This window comes from Struthio camelus, chromosome 8 (assembly GCF_040807025.1).
Source record: "Struthio camelus isolate bStrCam1 chromosome 8, bStrCam1.hap1, whole genome shotgun sequence".
NCBI classification, from domain to species: domain Eukaryota; kingdom Metazoa; phylum Chordata; class Aves; order Struthioniformes; family Struthionidae; genus Struthio; species Struthio camelus.
Window position 1 is genome coordinate 26,149,548 of NC_090949.1, and position 19,826 is coordinate 26,169,373.

The 19,826-nt window shown below is 43.0% G+C and overlaps 1 protein-coding gene and 1 long non-coding RNA gene across 18 annotated transcripts in view; one reads left to right on the top strand and one right to left on the bottom strand.

The window, feature by feature from the left end:
- The window catches only part of ST3GAL3 (ST3 beta-galactoside alpha-2,3-sialyltransferase 3), a 212,305-nt gene that overhangs the window by 137,744 nt on the left and 54,735 nt on the right, over window positions 1-19,826 (top strand). For 15 of the 17 annotated variants that reach the window (XM_068952873.1, XM_068952875.1, XM_068952879.1 and 12 more), the window contains 2 exons: window positions 6,395-6,458; window positions 15,366-15,461. In XM_068952873.1, the coding sequence (XP_068808974.1) occupies window positions 6,395-6,458; window positions 15,366-15,461 (160 nt within the window). The remainder of the gene's footprint in view (window positions 1-6,394; window positions 6,459-15,365; window positions 15,462-19,826) is intronic. The other 2 variants (XM_068952870.1, XM_068952869.1) reach the window with 1 other exon arrangement.
- LOC138068043 (uncharacterized) lies at window positions 1,498-17,966 on the bottom strand. The gene is made up of 3 exons (XR_011142592.1): window positions 17,870-17,966; window positions 16,590-16,707; window positions 1,498-2,438 (listed from the first exon to the last, which is right to left on the bottom strand). It is a non-coding gene; the product is annotated as an uncharacterized lncRNA (long non-coding RNA).

Genomic DNA, 19,826 nt, shown 5'->3' on the forward strand with positions numbered 1-19,826 from the left:
GCAAGAAATAGAAACTATGGCTATGAAAAACTGTCATAGATTACTTACCCTGGTAATGTACTCTTTATTTAATAATGGGAAAAGTGGGGGTGAAAATGGTGGGGTTTTGTGTTCATTTCCTTAGTTTATCATTAAAGAATGGCAGCAGACATGTGAAGAACATGTAGGCCAGAGGACTATTTGAAGATGAAAGCTCTTGCAGAGGGCTCCTTGTCTAGCAGTCAAGGGCCTTATTCTATGCGAAGTTATGTTACTTAATTGCATTGTGACCTTCAATAAGTTTGGCTGGAGTATAATGACATTTACTGCTCTCAAAAATGAGGAGAGGAGGTGGAGGACCTGAGGGAATGAATTCAAGAATGTATATATTTTTATATATTTGTTCATATGTATGCATACAAATATATGTATCACATGATGGCCTTTGACTTGAAGGATTATATGAAAGCCACGTATTATTACTATTGGTGAAAGTTTAGGTGCCTGAACTTATTTTGACTAGAGTTAAACAGCACATGCATGAGATAGATCCAGGGAGCACAGTTGTGCAGTATGTAGTGTTTCTAAGCCTAACATACAGATGGTTTGAGGTAAGCAGAACCACTGCACTACGAGGTGCTCTTTCTGACATAAGATATTGGAGCTAAAACAGATAATGGGCTAGCAGTGGCAGGCTGCGGCACTTAGCCAACAGGTGATGACCCTGTTGGGAAAGGATTGAATGAGTTTTGATGATAGTTCACTGTATGCTACTAAAGCATGGGGGACAGAAGGCAATCCCTGGGAGACGCAGAGCAGTTACCAGAGAAGAGCTCACTCGTTGTGCAAAAATTTGTCAGCACTCTGCCTATGTGGTGAACCTCTGCACCACAAGTACCCGACCAAGAAATCCTGCGCTTGAACATTGCTGCAAGGAGCTAGTGATGGCTGGAGAGGATGGCTGGGGGGTGGGTTTCTGGTGCTTCTGTGTTTCTAGAGACCTTATTCTGTGTCTACTTTATGTCCAAAACCCCACTGCAGTGGGCTGATGTTGTCTTGCCTACTGATTTTGAATTTAAATAAAGAATCTCATTCTGTTTGGATGGAGAAGTTTAGGCACAGTCTTGGAAAAGGAGTATCTTGCTGAGATAGCTTGGGGCTCTGTGACCGTGCCCCCCAAGGAGCTGCAGAGATGCAGCTAATGAGACACTGACTCGTTGGGAAATGACACAAACGAAAAGATTCTCGTACAGCTCGATACTGGGGAGAGGCAGGGGCCCCCCATCAGCTAGGTGGGAGACCCTTCTTGACCTGCACTGCTCTTTAAGCTGTACCAGTGGGAAGCAAAGGATCAGGAATCATAAACAGGAGCAACTGGACAAAAGGGCTATTCCTGTGATTTGTCCTCCTCCTTCCTTGGTGTCACGCACTGGGCTTTGCCTCCCTGTGTCGAATGGAGGGACACACTCCTCTGGCTTCCTAGAGAGATGGATCACTGGCTGTTAGGCAGACCAGGGGTGAACTTGTATTATTTCATGTTTTATTTTTGTACAGCAGTTAGTTTACAAGGTGTGTTTTGTAGGATATGCAAAAACACAGAAATAATAGCAGTTGAGGTGTTTATGCCAACGTCCTCTGTAGCATGCATGTTCTCATTTGTGGGACTTCTGTCTGGAGAGAAGTCCACGCTGAGATGTATTCCAGTCCTAAGACAGCAAACTTCTGTAGCCCTAAAGATGTTTGTTCGGCCCCTGCATTTAAATATCACTGACTACAGACTGGAGGAAGGGGGTTAATATTGGTAATGTCTGCCTTGAATCTCATGAGGCTGAATAGGAAGAACAGTACATGGGAAGAGGCATTGCTGTTTGGTTTACTCAGCCTTTGGGAAGTTTACAAATTTGTGGCCGCTGCATGGCTGTGAGATGATCAGTGTGAGATGAGTTTGATGTTTGAATTCAGTTTCCAGCGGGAAGTTTGTATTTCACAAAACAACCTGCATGGTTGCTTGTTTGGTAGCTAAGAAGAGGCCAAAGATAGAAAGGCTTTCAAGGCTGGATTCACCTTTTATTCCTGCTGGTCAGGGGAGGGGAGTGGCAGGGAAGAAATGTATGTACACAAGAGCTTAGTCTCTTCCAAACTGGAAATGGTCCTCAGAGAATGAGAGACCTGTTTGAGTAGGGCTGTGTCTCCTGAGCTGGCTGTGTGCCTGGGTCCTGGAAGTGGTAGCAGTGAGTGCACGCACACCTGCTGCTTGTAACAGGAAGGATATTTCCTTGTAGCCCTCAGAACATGTACGCTCCTGCCCCTCCTGGCCCCTCCGTAATGCACTGGTGCACAAGGAGCACATCCACCACTGTGTGTGTTCTACTCACTTGCCAAGCAAGAGAGAAGTTGTGGTGGGGCAGGCATTGTGTCTGCATCTGTGCCATGGTTTCTTCACAACCTGGGTAAACCACCTAAAAATAAATAAATAAATAAATAAAAAATTGTTTGCCTAGCTGTTGCCCTACTAGAACAATCTTGCTTTTAAGAATGGGTCTGTGTTAAAGGAAGGGCCATACTCAGCTGGTGCCTTTAAAACAATTTTTTTTAAAAAGACTAATGGGGAAAACTGGATGATTATCATGAGTAAAATATACTCCTCTGACACAATGATCTTGAATTGCTCTGAGTCCTTCGTTCTTTGCTTTGTTCAATGCAAGTAGGTCCCCATCGCTAGCTTCATCCCTATCCCTTGAGACTGTGCCTACCCCAGAGAAATTCATTGCCATAGATGCCAGCTGTTCCCACTATTGTCCCATTCAAATAGCAGTGTTTTGTGATTGAGATGCAGCATATGAGTTCTCTGTTGGAAATCAGTTTGCTAAATTAGATACTGATTTAGTATAAATGGTTTAGAAGTTTAGCATCAATGCATGTGTCATTAAAACTGTTCAGGTAGCCTTTCTGCCACTGTCCTATAGTGCAGTTTTTGAAATCTCTCCAGAAGCTGCTGCATGGAGATAGCGCATATCACTTATTGCCTCGATCATGAGGATCATGTTGCGCATGTATATACTGGTGCAGTGTCACTGGTTCAGGTCTTAAAGGTGTGGCCTTTCTTTTTATCCTTGCAAAACTTTTCTTCAGTCCTCGAGTGATCAGTCTTCACCCAGTGGCTGTGCGCATACCCTGTCACTTGAAACAGGAAAGAGTTTTTCTTTGTAGCAGTTATAACATGCTCTTGCACCCATTATTGTCGCTCAGTATGTTGGTATACAAGGCAGAATATGCTTGGCACCCCTTCAGTACTCATTTGCCCAGGAGAAAGAATAATTCATAATTAACTTTCACATGATTCATCTGCTTACCTGGTGCCTGACTTTTTTTTAGTCGTAGGCTGGTTGTAAACACTGCTTTGTTTTCTGCAAGCAGCTATCTGTGATAGTAGTCTTTGCCGTGGTGATTCCAAGTAACTCTCTACCTTTACCCGGCTGTGGTGAAAGATGCTGCCAGTGGTTCCTGTTGCAGATATCTTCATTGTTTTGTTCTAGGCCACATGTCAGCCACAGGAGCATCTGCTGATCTAGGGCAACCTTGCCCTAGAAGGTTCAGAAGTCGCTCCTGAAGGAAGTTTGACCTTCATTTGCATCCTGGTGCCAGTGAGCAAGACACCAAGTATAAGTGCCCATATCAACAACAGTAATGTTAAAGTCTATCTCCTAGAAGAGCTCCAGCTCCGTCAAAAAGATCCAGTGCCTCCTTCCTGCCCAGGCCATTAGCTTGCTCTCTTAGTTCTTGTGGTTCCTGCTTCTGACTTCCAGTGAGGATGTTAGACTAGACAAACTGGCACTGAGGGCATCTGTGCCCCCTTCATAGCTGGTGCAAGTCAACACTTGGCAGTGAAAGACTGTCTTTTATTGAGCTTCAGCAGTTTTGGATTATAACGCTATGATTTATGCAACTTCCAAACCTCTTTGATGCCATTAGTCTGTGGAGGTTGCTGAAGAGATTTCTCCCTTTTGGCTATTCAGAATCTGTACTGAATGTCCAGTATTGTTGGTTGTTTTGTGTTTTTTCTGGATGATGGGAATGGGAAGTATCCTTGTCCCAAATGGTGCAGTATACAGTTGTGAAGTAGTCATGTTTAATTCGTGAACCTTCTCTAATTAGCTGGCAAGATGAGTAAAACAGAATTATCTGAGTGCGTTAGGCAGCTGTATTTAGTGTGCTGTTTAGTATAGTATGACAGAAGGCCTCCAAGTAGTGCGGGGTATTAACTTGTTGGGTGGTGGAAAAAAGCTGGCACAAGAAAAGCTTGGTGAATGGGAGGCTGCCGCCCTTGAGATGCAATCCTTTGATCTTTTTTTCTGGGAGAGTGTGTGGGAAAACAAGCACAGTAACATATACTGTCCAGTAAAAGTGAATGTATGAGACAGGCCAAGGAGAGGACTGTGGCATGGTGCCATTAGAGGTCACAGCAACCTACTGCTGTTGGAGAAGACTCGGAAATAGCATTCCCATTGGAGAGGGAGTCTGCTGCCAATGTGGCAGAAGGAATCCTTCAAATGAAGGAAAAAGAACCACTAGCACTATTTTGATAGCAAAGGAAGTTGCTTTTACGTTATGAATAGCCTCTTTCCCTGCCCTACTCCGAAGTGTGATCTTCTGAAAGTAATCACAGAGCCCTGCTTATAACAGTGGTTGGCTGAGCCATCAGTAATGCCAAATGGAAAATGACCTCAAATCTACAAGTAACCATCAAAGGTTTTCTGTCCGTCACCTTTGCTCCCCCACTTTGTGTCTCACCAGGTTGTTGTCAGGTCCTGCATTACTGGGCACACGGACTATCTCCAGCTTCTGTGTCTATCCCATACCCTCAGCCTATGGTTTCTACAAAGTAATGCCATGCAGGTAGTAAATAAGAACAGAACTCCTTATTTTATAGGGACTCCTCTAATTGTGCCAAATGCAGTAAGCAGTGTCTGCCAGGCAGATTATTTTATGTTCTTTGTAAACGATCAGTGGATATCAATCTTTTTAATATTCCAGTATCATTTTTAGTCTTTATTAAATAAATGAGGTTTATTTACTCCTTTTGACTGGTTGTTCCCGAAGAACTTTGAACTAGTTGGCCCCTATGCTCAGGGGATTGTATGCTAGGTATTTATAATTGTGTGAAGAGGGTGGAAGCAGATTTATTGTTCACAGTCTTTTCTAGTATAAATGAAGCTAGTAGAAGCCAGGTTCTAAACCAGGAGGAGAAGGAAATGATCGAAAGTCCACATGGATCCGAGGGGATTCTGGTTGAGCTCGTAGAAGAGAAATCACTGTGGGTTGCCAGATACATAGAAACTATACCTTGCTCGTGAAATCCCTGTTATCCCAATTATTTGAAAATAATTAAAAGCTCAAAGAGTATTTCAGGGTGTTATGTCTGTTTGCCTTGTTCTTAGGCTCCTCTTAGACATCTGCTTCAGGCCACAGTTAGAGTCAGAATTTGGAGATAAATGGACCTTTTGTCTGACCCAGTGCAGGCATTCTGGAGCTGCTGGTACGTTTGTAAAACCAGACTAGCCAGAGCGTTGCTGCCTCTTAGCCCTGGGCAAGACATGGCGAAGGAGTTTGAAGCTTTGTGGGGGAGAGGTGGAGAAATTAGGGACAAAGGACCAAATCTAGCAGGAAGCAGACTCTGCAATTTCCATAGTTTGTAGAATTATTTGTGTGTGATCATTGTGCTTCTATAATTTAATAAATTTAATTTGGGTTTGTGTCTACCTCTGCATAACTTGTATCATCTGCTGGTATACATCTGCAGTGTTCACTGGGTATCAGTTTAGGCTGTGGTTCCATGGGCATTTCTTTAGGCAGCTGTGATGATTTCATTAGATTCTGCCAGGATGAAAGCTGGGCTGAGGAACTGAACCTAGGCTACAACTAACTCAGCACAATAAAAAGGATTAGTTTTAACCAGAATCTGTTCCTATATCCAGTTCGCTGCTCAGCTGCATAAATACTTGTATGAAAGCAAGCACTGGCAGTGGCATTAGCTTTTTCATGCCTGAAGTGTTTGTGGAACTGCGAGGTCAGGGAAGTGGGTGCAAAACTGCTACCTTAAACTGTACTAGGTTTTTCCCTTTCACTCCTTTCACCCTTTCACTTCTTTCTCTCTCTGCTGGGGTAAGCAGTAACAATAAGTTACTTGCACCCTGCATCAGAATTTAGCACATAAAATACCTTTGCGGTTTGTATGTAAAGACCGTTGCCCAAAGAAAACTGGAATATGTATGTAAGTTTAAGTGTTTACTCCTACTAATGTGAACGTTGTTTCAGTTCCTTGGAGTAACTGCTTCAGACTGCTTTATATCACTTTGTTTTTTGCTTCTATTAGAAGTGAGAACTTCTTCCTAATGCCTTCTTCCTTTCTCCCCAGATAATCTGATAAAAGCCATCCTGTCAGCAACCAAAGATTACCGCCTAACTCCAGCTCTTGACAGGTAAGATGAGACCTTTCAGAGTAGAAGGAGTAATAGTGATTATTTTCCACATGGCCTAAATAAATTTTGCGAGAGACTGGCTGCGCCTTAGGGGCAGGTGAGGAGCTGAAAAGAGAGTCCTCTTTCCAGTCAGTCTGTAAGCCTTTGTCAGGTCAAACATAAGAGAAAAAAAGCGTTTACCTTTCAACTGTTTTCTAAGCTTTCATTTAATATGGTGTCACAAAACAGACTATTGCCTGTTTTTCAAGTAAGTAAATAGCAGATTTTCAATAAATACATTATTCTTTTTCAGCCACTTTGACAAAGCAACAAGATCACAGGAAGCTCTTTAGAGGGAAAGGAGGGACTGGCTTGTTTTAACAGTGTTTTGCTAATACCTCACTCTTAAAGCAGGAATGTGAGATTGTGTTGGCCAGGCCTGTATCAAGATGTGCTAGCAGTTATCCTGGGTCCTGAGGTATTTGAATTGATGCCTTTAGAAGAAACTCCTTTGATTTTTTTCAGTCCTATTGTAGAGCTTGCTTCAAAAACTCACCGACATGTTTATGATTAGCTTCACAATGATAGATGGTAGTCCTTTCCAGCCTTGCTTTTCCTTCCTTCCTTCCCTTTGCCCCTTCAGTTTTGGTTTAGTGCCACCTCCTGGATTAGAGGTAGTTCTTTTCAAAAGCTGTCAGAGGCTTTTACTAGGACATGAGCTCTTTTCAAAGTCCTGGTGCAGTTCCTTTCAAAGCAGTGGTCCTTTCCTGAACCCAGGCTAACAACAAAGCTTCTGCTTTCCAAATACATTGTTTTAATTTCCTGGGCCAGCTCCCCTTCTGCCCACTTTTCCATGACCAAGTTAATAAGCTTTTCTAGTCTTTCCGTAGTTCTCCACATCTCTCATGTCGATGGTAGAGCTTGTCCGCTGTAGTTAGAGTTGAGGGTTGTTCTCGATGTGAAAGTTTATTCTTAGTTGTTTGCAATCCATGTGCTGGTTTAGGTTGCTTTGATATTTGTATAGCCAGATAGGGCATTGTAGGTATTGCTAGCAGTGCCAGATAGGGTTAGCCTTCAGAGTTTGGACTGATTTTAGAAATGATGTCCAAAAGGCAAAATTGCTTTACAGGTGGCCTTCTTGGAGATTTTGCACACAACTGAATCTCGCCTGTTCAGGGTTTACCTCAGCTCTGATTGAAGAGTTAAAATTTTATCTGTTTGAAAAAACACACATAGACTCTTTCAGAAGTTTGTTCCTGGGAGGTTAGTGTTAATGACATAGAGGAAAGTCTGAATTGCAATCAGACTTCATGTAGTTGTGACTCTTGCTTACTCACCTTTTTTGTGAGGAGTGGAAAGGGTTTGTTTGAAGTTACTGGTTATTTCCTGGGAGGCTGTGATACGTAGCCGCTCTATCGTGAGCTGCTCACATTGTTTTCACATTCTTTATAATGTATTTGGTGCAGAGATAGAGAAGTTCTAACACTCAGGTCTTTGTGAAATGCATCTTATGTTAAAACCCCTGAGATATCAAATATGGAGGAGAACTAAGGAGCAGGCTAAAAACATAGTTCTGTAGTATTACAGTGTCAAGTTTTGTTGTCTGTGCCTGTAAACAGACAGATACCTTTGGGAAACAGTTCCCTCAGGAACTTTTGTGATAAATGCAAAGTACTGATGATGCTTGTGTAGGACGCATTCCTTATGTCAGCCTGAAACACAAGTAGGGGGAGTGCAGAGTGTCTGCTGGAGTTGTGCAGCCTGTGTATGCTGGCACTCTCAGGGTGCAGGGTGCTGGGCTATTCAGTTGAGGCCAAATAGGCCTCAGCTACTGTTGGAGAAGGGTTAAGGATATCTCCTGAGTTGATAGGAGTAGGCAGATTGCTGGTAGCTGCTATCGTCTCTGTAGATTGTTTCCCTAGTTCTGTGGGACAAATGGGTCACATCATACATCTCTGTGTCTCCTGGGCAGCATGTGCTCCTTTTCTCAAATGAGGTGAAAGTAATTCAAGTCTCATTTCTCACATGTCTCCTGAGCCAGCCTTGGATGAGGATGGCAGCAGTGAGGATGAGGATGCACACCCTTGCCTATCTGATTCCAGCTGCTGCATACACTGCTAACAGCTGAATGTCTCCTATAGTCCTGCCAAGCAAGTAGGTCTTAGAGAGGAAAGATTGAAGCTGGTATGGGAGGAAGAGACAAGAAAGGCTTGGGGTAGCAAGCCATGAAGGGAGAGCCTAAAGCTGTAGGTAGATGGAATTACAGCAGACAGATTATTACAGGGAAGGGCTTGGGGCAGCGTAGGAGGCAGTATGGGTACCTCAGTGCTGTTCTTGGAAACCTTCTTGATGGTCATAGATGAAGACTTGGGTGTGCTTTCCAGAAGGTTCTTCAGCTGTGAGCACTTAATAAATTACAGTGCTGGCAGCAACAGGTGTTTGCTCTTTTGGATTTCAGAAGAGCCGATGGAGCTCTTGGGTACTTCTTCATCTTATCTCAAGCTCAAAGGTGCAGCCAACAGTTCGTCTCTGTGGTGGCTCTTGTGTGCTAGAAGCAGAGTCTTGAGTTTCTGATCTCTCCCTTACTGCTCCCTAGTCAGGGACAAAGTCCAGACCTCCCCACTTTGCTTACCCCCAGAACAATGGCGAGGGGCAAACTTGAGGGCTGAAAAAATGCCTTATTGTGACAGAGTAAGATAAGAGATGTAAGTGAAGTCTGAAAAGCGACCTGTTTGCAGTTTGTACTTCCCTGTTTTGTGCAGGAACATTCAGAGCTCCCTTTAAGCTAATCAGCACAGGCAGGACAGGGCTTTTTATTTGGAGTGCAGAAAAGACAAATTTGAAGAGAAGTGAGAGAGAAGGATTTAGCTCTGAGGAATATTAGTCATGGGAAATGTTAGGGTCCTCCATTTTACTTTATAGGTCAGATGTTTTTTTTCTGGAGGATGCTTTTGGCAAAGACAAGCTATTGGCTCCATGTAGGAACAAGAAGTTGCTGTTTAATGGCTTGTGATGTACAAGGTGTCGTACTAGAAGATCTTAGGAACCCTTCCATTTGTAGGCTCCCTGAAGTAAGTTGATTCTAGCAGTAGGAGAAAAGCTCCGGGTTTACCTTCTCCACAGGATGGAGTTACCCCAAAGTTTTCTCTGTTGGCGAAGCCAGTTTGAAAAGTTACCATTGCTGCTGCTTCCTGCTCTCAGGCTGTAGTTTGAAGGGGGAATCTAAACTGGGTCACTGAAATGATTCCAATTTAAAAGTTTTTCTCTTAACCTGGGTCATTTCAGTGACCTGGTTTAGAGAGCTCTCTTCCCACTGGAAAGTCGCAGTGGCACAGCATGGGAATTGTAGCATGGGAGGGAGAGGGCTAGGGATGGGTGGAGAGGGTGAGCACTTCTGAATCTATTGTAGCAAGTGTTCATGTAACCACATGCTGAGCACAGCTTTCCTGGGGGAAGGGTGGGAGAGGCAGGGGAGGTGAGGTCAGAGCAGTGCGTGAGAGCATAGGAAGGAAAGAGGGGATTAGAGTTGTATAGTGGGGGATCTGCAGAGAGCCTTCTTGTCCCCACCCAAGCTTTTGCAGCTCTGGCCTCCCTCACAAAGCTTGTCCTTTGAGATGCTTCCTTCACATACCTCTCAGAAGCCCTGGAAGTGACCTTGTTTGCTTGATTATCCCTGTGCCAAAAGGGCATCCTGATGCACCTTTCCTGACACGATGTACCAATGTGGTGCTGAAATGAGGCAAACTCGATCCTTCCAGGTATGCATACACCCTTCATCATCAGAAAATAGCTTTGCCAACTCACTATAACTAATCCCTCCATTGTAAGTAGAGCTGTGTTAATAACTAGCAGCAGCTGGAGGGCAAGTGAACAAACACTGGGATTCGTGTCTGTAACACAGTGCAAATGATGCCATCCTTTCTTAGTTGTTGTTCATGTCATCTTGTTATGGCACCTTCTTCCTGAACTGCTTCTAGTACCTGCTGCTGCTCCAGGGTTGGAGGCAGGTAAAGTTGCAGTTGTGTTTGTGAGGGTAGTTACAACGCAGCTCTGAGCTTTTCTGGAGAAGACCAGAGATCAAGCGGACCTTCTCTAGAATTAGTGTCCTCTTCTTTCAATGCCAGCATATCTTTCTCCCTAAAGCAGGTGCTGATGGGGTCTTGTCTTTGACAGGTCAGGGCTCTGCCCTCTGTTGGCTTTTCCAGGCCTGTTTATATCCCTGACATTTTTGCTGCTTCCTTTAGTGGCTCTTCCGGTTTCCTGCCCCTCATTCTGCAAATCGCTTAGGGCTTAGTTTCTAGTTTCCCAGCTCTTTTGCTAGCTGGACTCGAGTGTTTTCTTGATTTCGGTTTAAATCACTGTGGTGATGCCTTGCAAATTTTACAGGAAATACACAACATGATCATTCAGATTTTTATATATATATTGTTTCAAGGTGGTGATGAAGGCAAACTGTGAGTTTGAGCTTATAACTAAGATGAGTCTTTACTAAAACAGTGTATAAACTAGTGAATGAGGAAGGAACTTGGCAGCGCAGGAGATGTGTGCTCCCTTCTGCCTCAGGTTCTAGCACCGGTTTACGTAGCAGCAGCCGGATCAAACCAGAATGTGCTAAGCCTCCCAAAGCACCAGTTCCCCTTAATATTCCCCTTTTTTAATATTCTGTTATATCTTTCCCCAAAGCCCACAGTTCCAAGGTTGCGTAAAGGAAGGCTTTGTGTTTTGTTTTTTGTTTTTTTTCCCCCTAACAAATCCCTAAAGCACTTTGATAAGAGAGGAAGTAGCAATTGATATAATGCCTACATGTGTTTACAGTGCTTATATTATTCAAGATCATCAGTATGAATCCCAGTTTTCATGTAGATGAGCTCAGACCCCTGTGAGCATCTGTGTCGGGGGCTGCACATCTGGCTCAGGCTCTCAGCTTAGGGCTTTGGGGGATCTGGTGGGGAAAGTCCATGACCCGCCTTCATACCACCCTGGTAGCAAACTGGAACCTGGGCTGTGTCCAATGTGCTTCAGGACTTGAGCTCTTCTGGTAAGGAAATACGGCTTTGACATAGTATGTAAACACGCAAAAAGGTATTTGCACATCTCTTTGTGGAGGAACAATTGAGCTGTGTAACTGATCTTGCATGGTACATTTCTTTAGCCAGAAACTTACCCAGAGCCAGCAGTGACTTTGCCAGTTGCCTGCACAAGCACTCAATCACCATCAGGCAGCGCTCACTATGGAGGAGTCCAGCTACACCAGGGCCGAGTGTCTGAACTTCTGATTGAGATGTGAGGTCAGGTACCTGACTTCCCTGCCACATGCATCCCTTTTGCAGCGGCAGCAGGGTTGTCTCTCTGCCTTCTCACTGTTCCACAAGGTGATTGACAAAGCTGGTGAGACCAAGGCAGCTCACCTTTCTGCTTCTGTCTTAGTCAAAAAAGTCCCGGCTGCCAAGGCTTACTGTGTGTGCCTGACATGCAGAACCCAGGCAAAGTCCAAGACTGACCTTGTCTTCATCGTGCGCATCTGAGGAATGATTTCTGCACCTGAATACTGCCTTCTGGGTGTGCAACAGAGACGTCAGGCTTTGTGATGAGCGAATGCAAAGTACTTTTGAAAGAAATGTAAGCAATTAGAAGGTCAAAGATAAGGCCTTAGTGTCAATAAGATACTAATGAAAAATCTGTGATCTGCAGGTTTAAAGAAAGAGGAGGCTGCAGGTTTAAAGAAAGAGGAGGAAGTATTTAAATATATCAGGACCAGCAGGATATAACAGTGGTTCAGACATGAAGCTTGGCAAAGATGATTATCAGTTATGATGAAAAGAGGCAGAACCGTTCAGTTAACTATTTCTTTCATTCTTTTCTATAGAAATAGAATGAGGCTGTCTCATTCTACAGCAACAACGAAATATTTTGTGCATTTTTATCGGTAACTGTGAGGTTATTAAACGGCAATTGTATATATTTTTAAATCAGTAAGTACTGATGAGTATTTAAAGAGTTAAGTAAGGAGTTCTTTGCAGTATTAGTGTTTGCTTTTTAACACATTTTGGAATGTTGGATGGAAAAGCAAATGTGGTGCCATTCCTAAAGAAATAAATGTGATGACAGAGGTAACTAAGTTGATTAGCTTGGTTCTGCAGAAAGAATCCTGGAAAACTTCACCTGGGACATAGTCAGGATGGCAGCATAATTGATGCCAGTTAGCTTGGGTTTTATGGAAACAAAATATTGTTATGCAAATGTGATATTTTTGAATTGAACTCGAAGCTTGAATGATAAAGGTAACCTTTTAAAGATAGGTATTTGTTATTTGTCTCAGTCCAGCACTTTACTGTGATTTTACACAACATCATTGTAGATATATCCTGTTCCGAAAAAGATAATATGTCACACAGCTTTAAAAACGTGTTGTCAGGGTTGGGAATTAATCCTGTAGTGATAATTCTAGTGTAATCCTGCTGGAAGGTGTTCTCAATGGTTAGTAGTGATCTGGAGGAAGTATAAAATTACTCTAGAAAAATTTGCTAGGGCCAAAGACCAGGGCAGTAAGGAGTAGGAGGGTCTGATCCATCTGGACCTCTTCTTAGGGATATCTCCTGAGCAGCACGTTCCTTACTGGAGCCAAATCAAAAATCTGGCATCTCAGAGGTGAGAATGCAGGTCGTGCTTACAGGATGAGGATTATATTCTGCAAACTAAAGACTATGAAAAAGAGCATCAAACTGATGTATATAAAACATTTCCATATAAGAAGGACCCTGCTTTGAGCAGCGTTAGCTCTGCATACTAGTGTTCCAGAGTTAGTGCTTCAGAAATTTTGGGAGAAGTTGAAAATTGTTCAGAGAGGTCCTGCAAAGGTGACTCAAGAGCTAGGAGAGCTGCCATAGCATGAGAGATGTGATGAACTTGCTCCACTTGGTCAAGAGAAAATTAAGAGCGGGCTTTGAGTCTTGTAGTACTATGTGGGAACAGTGCATAAAGAGAGGCTGAGGGAAGGGCTTTGGCTGGCAGAACTGGTTCTTTTACCTCATGCACAGAGGCTGATGCTCACCAGTCCCGTTGACTGATTATCCACCCAGAGGCAGATGTTTACATGCAGTGGTTTGCCAGTGGGTGGATCACATGCAGATGTGGAGGGGACTGCTGACAGTAGATGGTGCTTTAATTTAGCAGAACAGGGAAGAATGCAATTAAATGGTTTGAGGTTGAAATGAACGCATCTATATTTAAAATTGGTAAAAGTTAGCACCGTAACAATAAGAAGGGAAAGGAGAAGAGGGGAGTCTCCATCACTTGTAGCCTTTGGATTTCAGCAGAACATTTTTCTAAAAAGTCGTGGCTCACAGACAACTGGAGAGAGAAATCCCGGTATTTCATTGAGCAGTCTGTTCTCTAGGCAGTCACACTAGCTTATCATAATCATCTGAACAGCCTATTGTCATCTGAAACTTCATCTGGCCAGAGCTGAGCTATGCATTTTTTCCTCCTGCAGCCCCATTTCCTTAAAGTTTTTGGCAAAGCTGTTGTCATGTCTGTCACTCAGGTGCATATATTTGGGACTGATTCTTTCCCTTCCCTTCTCACGATATGCAGGCTGCCTGAACCAGGTCTAGCCTCTACTTTCTTCCTGTCACCAGCACTATAACTTTTTTTTTCTTTGCCATCGTCTAAGGTTCTTTCTGTATTGCCTGATTTGCTTATCACAAACACCCCCACCTCTTTGCTCTTAGAAATACAAGCACTGGACTAATATGACTATCTTCTTGAGGAGGTCTTCTCTTTTGGAAAGCATGAGTTCTGCAGTGTACCTTTACCTAGGCTCAGGAAGCTATTCCTGAGTGTTTCTTGGGTGCTGTACCGTTCATTTTGTGCATATCTCCAGGTAACGGCTCTGTCAACTGGGTAAGCCTCAGTGGCTTAGCTGAATTTTTAAAGTGCGCTCCTACCCGGCTCTGGAAAGACAGACCCCACATAAGCAGAGCTTTCCTCATGCTAGCTCTTTAGACGGATCACAGCAAGGCCAGGGGACAGCATAGAAGAGACCAATCAGCTGTGCCTGGGACCAGGAAGACCGCCTAGCCCAGAGATCTGCTCCAAACAACTGATTGTCTTGGACCCTTTCCGAAAAAGGCTCTGCAGACACGTATTTCTTCAGTGAACTACCAGAGATGGAGGCATGTTGCCAGAAGAACCAGCTGCATTTGGGATTAAATGGCTGGAAAGAAGTCCTCTCTCAGTCTTCAAAACGAAATCACTTTTTAACATCTGCTGCAGAGAGTTCTCGTGACTCACTGTTCCACAAGAAACTATTCTCTTCCTTTTCTTTTCTGTTTCTTTGTTAATTAAGGTTATTTTACTTCCCCTTCCTTGCCCATTGTGTCTGTGTGTGTATTTCCTATTGGATGGAGTGGGAGGAGGAGATTTCTTTTTCTATCCATTTAGTGTTCTTCCGTCCCCTGAAGTCTCATGATAACTGCAGCAATTTTGCACTAACAAGGTGAGCACACCCCAGATAACCTGCCAAGGTCTGTTTGCACTCAGAAAATTGCTTAGAAAGAGGACTTCCTCACTTAACGTTTGGTTTATTGTTGTTTCAGTGCTAAATGAATAATGAGGAGGTTTAAGTAAACAGATGGGTTTGATTTGATCCTATCAGACTTGGGGTGTGGGGGGAGAGGAGCTGCTTGTCCTGACAGCTCATCTCATCAAGCCACACGTGGTGGGAAGTGTTGAAAGAAGTTTATCCCACATAATGCCCAGGCATGATGGGGTGAGCTGGGGAGCAAGTGTATCTCTGTCCTCCCCTTAATTCTTAGTATTCCAAAAGCTTTCCTGAAATTCTTGGATAGTTGCAAACTAAATATAAGCAGCGCTGTATGTTTGGAGTCATGTTACAAAAATCACCTCTTCCCTGTATTTCTTCCACAGTCTCAGCTGTCGACGATGTATTATTGTGGGAAATGGTGGAGTACTTGCAAATAAGTCGTTGGGGTTAAAAATTGATGACTATGATGTTGTTGTCAGGTGAGTCTTTGGCATTGCAGTTTTCTTATCATATATCTACTTTTAAGTTACAGATGCTGATCGCATCAAAGGGAAAGGGCATTCTTTTCAAGCATTCCATTTTCCACAATTATTTGGGAATGTGTTCTCTCCTGTGATCCCACTTTCACCTCCTTTTCGGAGCACCTTTTCTAAAAGCTACCTTTTTAGTGATGCCCTTAGGTGGTGAATCAGTAAAATGTACTGTTAGATCTGCTCCCAAATACATCCCCTAGGTAGTTCAAGTAAGCGTTATTGGTCATACATGTGTCACTTTCCCCAGGACCCCCACCTCTCAGTTAGGAAGGGAAGAACAGAGTACTGTGCAGCATAGAGTCTCAGGAAACCTCCATGAGTGAGGACACAGTAATGGTTAAACACCTCTAAGTATGCCCTAAAAATCATGAATGCTTTGCCTCAGTTTCACTATGGGTGATGATGTTGAATAAGGGAGCAGAGTGGTGTGGAAGTGGAAATGATTGCAGTCAAAGCTAGGACTCTGCTTTCGCTGAGGAGTTGGAGCATCGCCATCTCAGAATGCTGGAAAAACGTGCTGATATGTGAAATCACAGGTCTAGTCATAACTCCTAGTAATAAATCTGTCAAGTGAGGGAGGTGTTCTGGGTGACTGGAGATTAACAAACATAATACCTGTACTAATGGGGAGCGAAAGAGAGTGTGTAGGAGGGAGGGGGACGTGATCTAGGGAGCTACAGACCCATTAGTCTGACTTGAAGAAAATGCAAAGCTTTATAGCAGATTCTGAAGCAAGAGTAACAAAATGTTATGATGGTAAATGAGAAAAGCGGGGTAAACTGCGGTGCAACTTTATCAAAACTGGTTTGACATAGTTTAAGCTGGTATTTTTCCTTGGTAAGATAACTGATTTCATACCGAAGGAAACAAAACTGATTCATCTCTCTGAAACTTAGTCAAGCATGCGATGTGGTAGCAAATGGCAAATTCTTAGCTAAGGTGGAAGAAAGAAAGGGATTAGTGCAAGAATGTAAAGTACACAGAAGGTAACATTTAGCGTGGTCTCCTTTCTCTCACATTGGCTCGTGGCGGGCACATGAGGAGTGAATAGAACACAGATAGGGTCATAATTACCTTCTCAACTTCTGGCAGCATATGTGAAGTGGTGATCTGGACAGAAAGACCACGAAGATCCCTCTCAGTCATTTGTTCCTGTGAACTGTTCCCTGTGTTGCTCTGGACACAGGGATCACTGTTCAGAACAGGACAGAACTTTCACAGCCCTTCTTCAAGTGCATCCCACTATGAGTTACTAGCAAAGAGCTCTTCCTGCTCACTGTAAGTGACTTGCCGTTCTTTGGGCCGAGTTAAAATATGTCAGTCACTCAGTTATAGCCCTTTCTTGGGCTCAGACTGTTCACAAAGTAGCAGGAGAATGATTACAATCCATTTGTACTAAGCCACCTACTGAGATTTACATCAGAAGGTCTACAATTTAATTTCTAAATTAAAAGCCCACCACTTTCTCTCCACATCAGTAAATCTAAGTCAAATTGCAAGCTGAGAGGATAAGAGCGCAGCTAAGCACCTGTGCTGGTTGAGGGATGGATAAAGGACAGAAAAGTCAAATGTAAAGGTTAAGTGAAGCCAGGTGCTTGGATGTGGGACTGAGAAGGTGAGAGGAGACTTCTTAAATGTGTCCACCTGCTTCTTTTAATTCTGTGGAGGCTGGGGAAGGGGTCAAGTCCTTTCTGTTCAGCATCCTTTTTAATGGGTTGCACAACTCCCTTGAATGATCAGATTTGGGATCTAGGGGAGAATTTTTAAAAGGGAAAATGTAGTACATTTGTGGACAAAGGAGTGACCCAGGAGTATATGACGTTTTTTGATGCATTGTGCGTTGCTATGTAAAGACCAATAATTGCAGCAACAAATATTGATCTTGTGGTAAAGAGAGTCAGATCAGCTTTGACAGTTCTAAAACAGTTTGGAGTGAGCTTGGGATGTTTTCTTTAACTGAGTGTTATGAGACTTCAGTGGAGACACTATTCCCAGATGTCACACTCTTTACCTGGCAGGAGCTACTTGGAGCAATCAGCCATCAGAGCTCTGACAAGCAGAAATGCCTCCTTAGAGTAGACTGCAGACAGGATGAAAACAAGCGTGTATCAGAAACTCCTGATTGCAATGAGACAGGGATTTGCCCTGACAATGATACCTAGTGCTAGTGGGAGGATTTTCACGGTGCTCAAGGTAGGAGGAAGTGTCTCTCAGCTGCCTGTGTTGTCGGTGGACACAGAGACACAGAAAGGCTTTGAAACATTTTATGGAGAAACCTGCCTATCCATGGGCTGTACAAGGAGACCTGGCTTACTAACTGAAGTTTTAGAAGATTAAGCAGTATTTATACTCACCAGCGTGTCCTGCCTGAGAAAGGGCTCAAGCTCTCTAGTATGCACCTCTGTGAGCACAGGTTGTGGCTGCCAGAACTTCTCCTGCTCGATTGCCCACGCTACCTCTGGGGCGCTGACCTTTGCACCAGCAGCACTGGCTCATTAGCAGGTCTCCAGTGCTATGACTCCATCAGCAACTCCTGTTTTGGCCCCTTGCTGTGGACTTGAGTTCATTTTATTTGGAGATATGGTTTGTTTTGTTTCCTGTCTAGATACAAAGCAGGAGTCCAAAGTTTTGGGAGCTTTAACAAGGTAAACAGCAAAACAGCTAACCCAGCAGCTGGGGGAAAAAAAAAAAACCCGTGAGAGAGCTACAGAGTGAATTGTGAAAAGACCCCAGATACCAACCTTCCTCTCAAGTCCAAGAAGAAAGATGAAAAGATGTATAAGCAACTTTCTTTACATTGTACTTAGTTGCATTTCTCTCTGTTTCCGTTAGGACTAAGCACGTTTATAGTCTGTAGGGTCATCTAGCCCTGGGAGACATAGTGCCTTGAAGTTTAAACTATGTTCATAGTAAAGGTGATTGGTGTCTGAACATGCAGTCCAGAAGAAAAGGCAAGTGATCAGACTGGCTAGGAGCACTGTTTTTGGAGGCAGCTGGGTATTATAGGTACCTTGCAGTCAGGGTTTGGTACAAAGTGAAGGGATATAAACTGTGGAATAAAATTTTAAAAAAGGCTTCATCTCCTTTGTAAACTGTGGTGGTGTTGGTTCTTAAATTGCTTTCCATTTAATATTTTATTCCTAGTGATAAAATAAGTATTAATAAGTTTTTTTTTTTTTTTTTACTAGAGATGCATAAGAATTCTCCTTAATTCTGAATATAATTTCAAATTTTGTACAGAGATTTTCTTCTAGTAAAAGGTTTCCCACCTAAAATTCTTACCCAGGCTGAAAAAGATAAATCCAGATTCTCATTAACATTCCTGCATAACAAAATTTGCAGTCCATAAGCACTTCCCAGTATATTGAACTATCCCAAGTCAAGAAGGCTGCAATAATTCAAGCAAGCAGTGCTGTTCCATGAGGGGCTGCTATTTGATGTCAGCAAGATTTTTATTCCAAGTCACTTGAAATTTCCTCAGCTTTGGGTTTCTAGTATTGAATAGACTGGCCTACGTGTACAAAGAAGTTCTGAATAACTTTAATGTCATGAAAGTCATAATCGCTGTTAACACCAGAACAGTTTGTTTTTTGAAGGGAGAAAAAATTTGTCCCTAAGGGGAGTTTTAATAAAAAAAAAAAAAAAAAAAAACAGCTAAACACATAACATTCTCTCAGAAATCAGTGTTCCCAAGAGTAAAGCTATGTTTCTGCTTGGGTGTTTTCAAAGTGGGATGCAGTTCCACAGCAGAAACTCATCAGTGGTCTAGAGTCAGTGAGACCATAGTGCTGCTGAGCATTATCCAACTGTGCAGCCCAACCTCTTCCTTGTATTGATATTGCAGGGATGAGCCAACTTGGGGAATAAAACCATGTGAAAATTGTTCCATTTTTTGAAAATTATTAGCTTGTTTAGCTCCCTAAACAATCTCTCTGTTCATAAGACAAGCAGTGCAAAATCTGTACTGGGGTACAGATAAGAGCATAAGACCGGCTTCAGGCAGCTTAAACTGCCATGGAACTGCATTGTTGGTTGCAGCACTTTCTTGCACTCATCAAAATCCTGCAGAATTCAGGTAGATATCCTGGGAGTGATGTGATATTAAAATGTTAATGCTTAATTTGTGACTTTAATCTAAACTTGCATGGATGCTATTTTTCAATCTCCTTTTCCAAAGCTTCCAACCTGATTTAAATCACAAGAGTGGTAGTGCAGGAGTGGTTTGTATTATATTAAATCAAATAATTTAAATGGCTTTTAATTAAACTGCTGCCACTTGGTATAAAATATTTGTATAAATGGTATACGGTA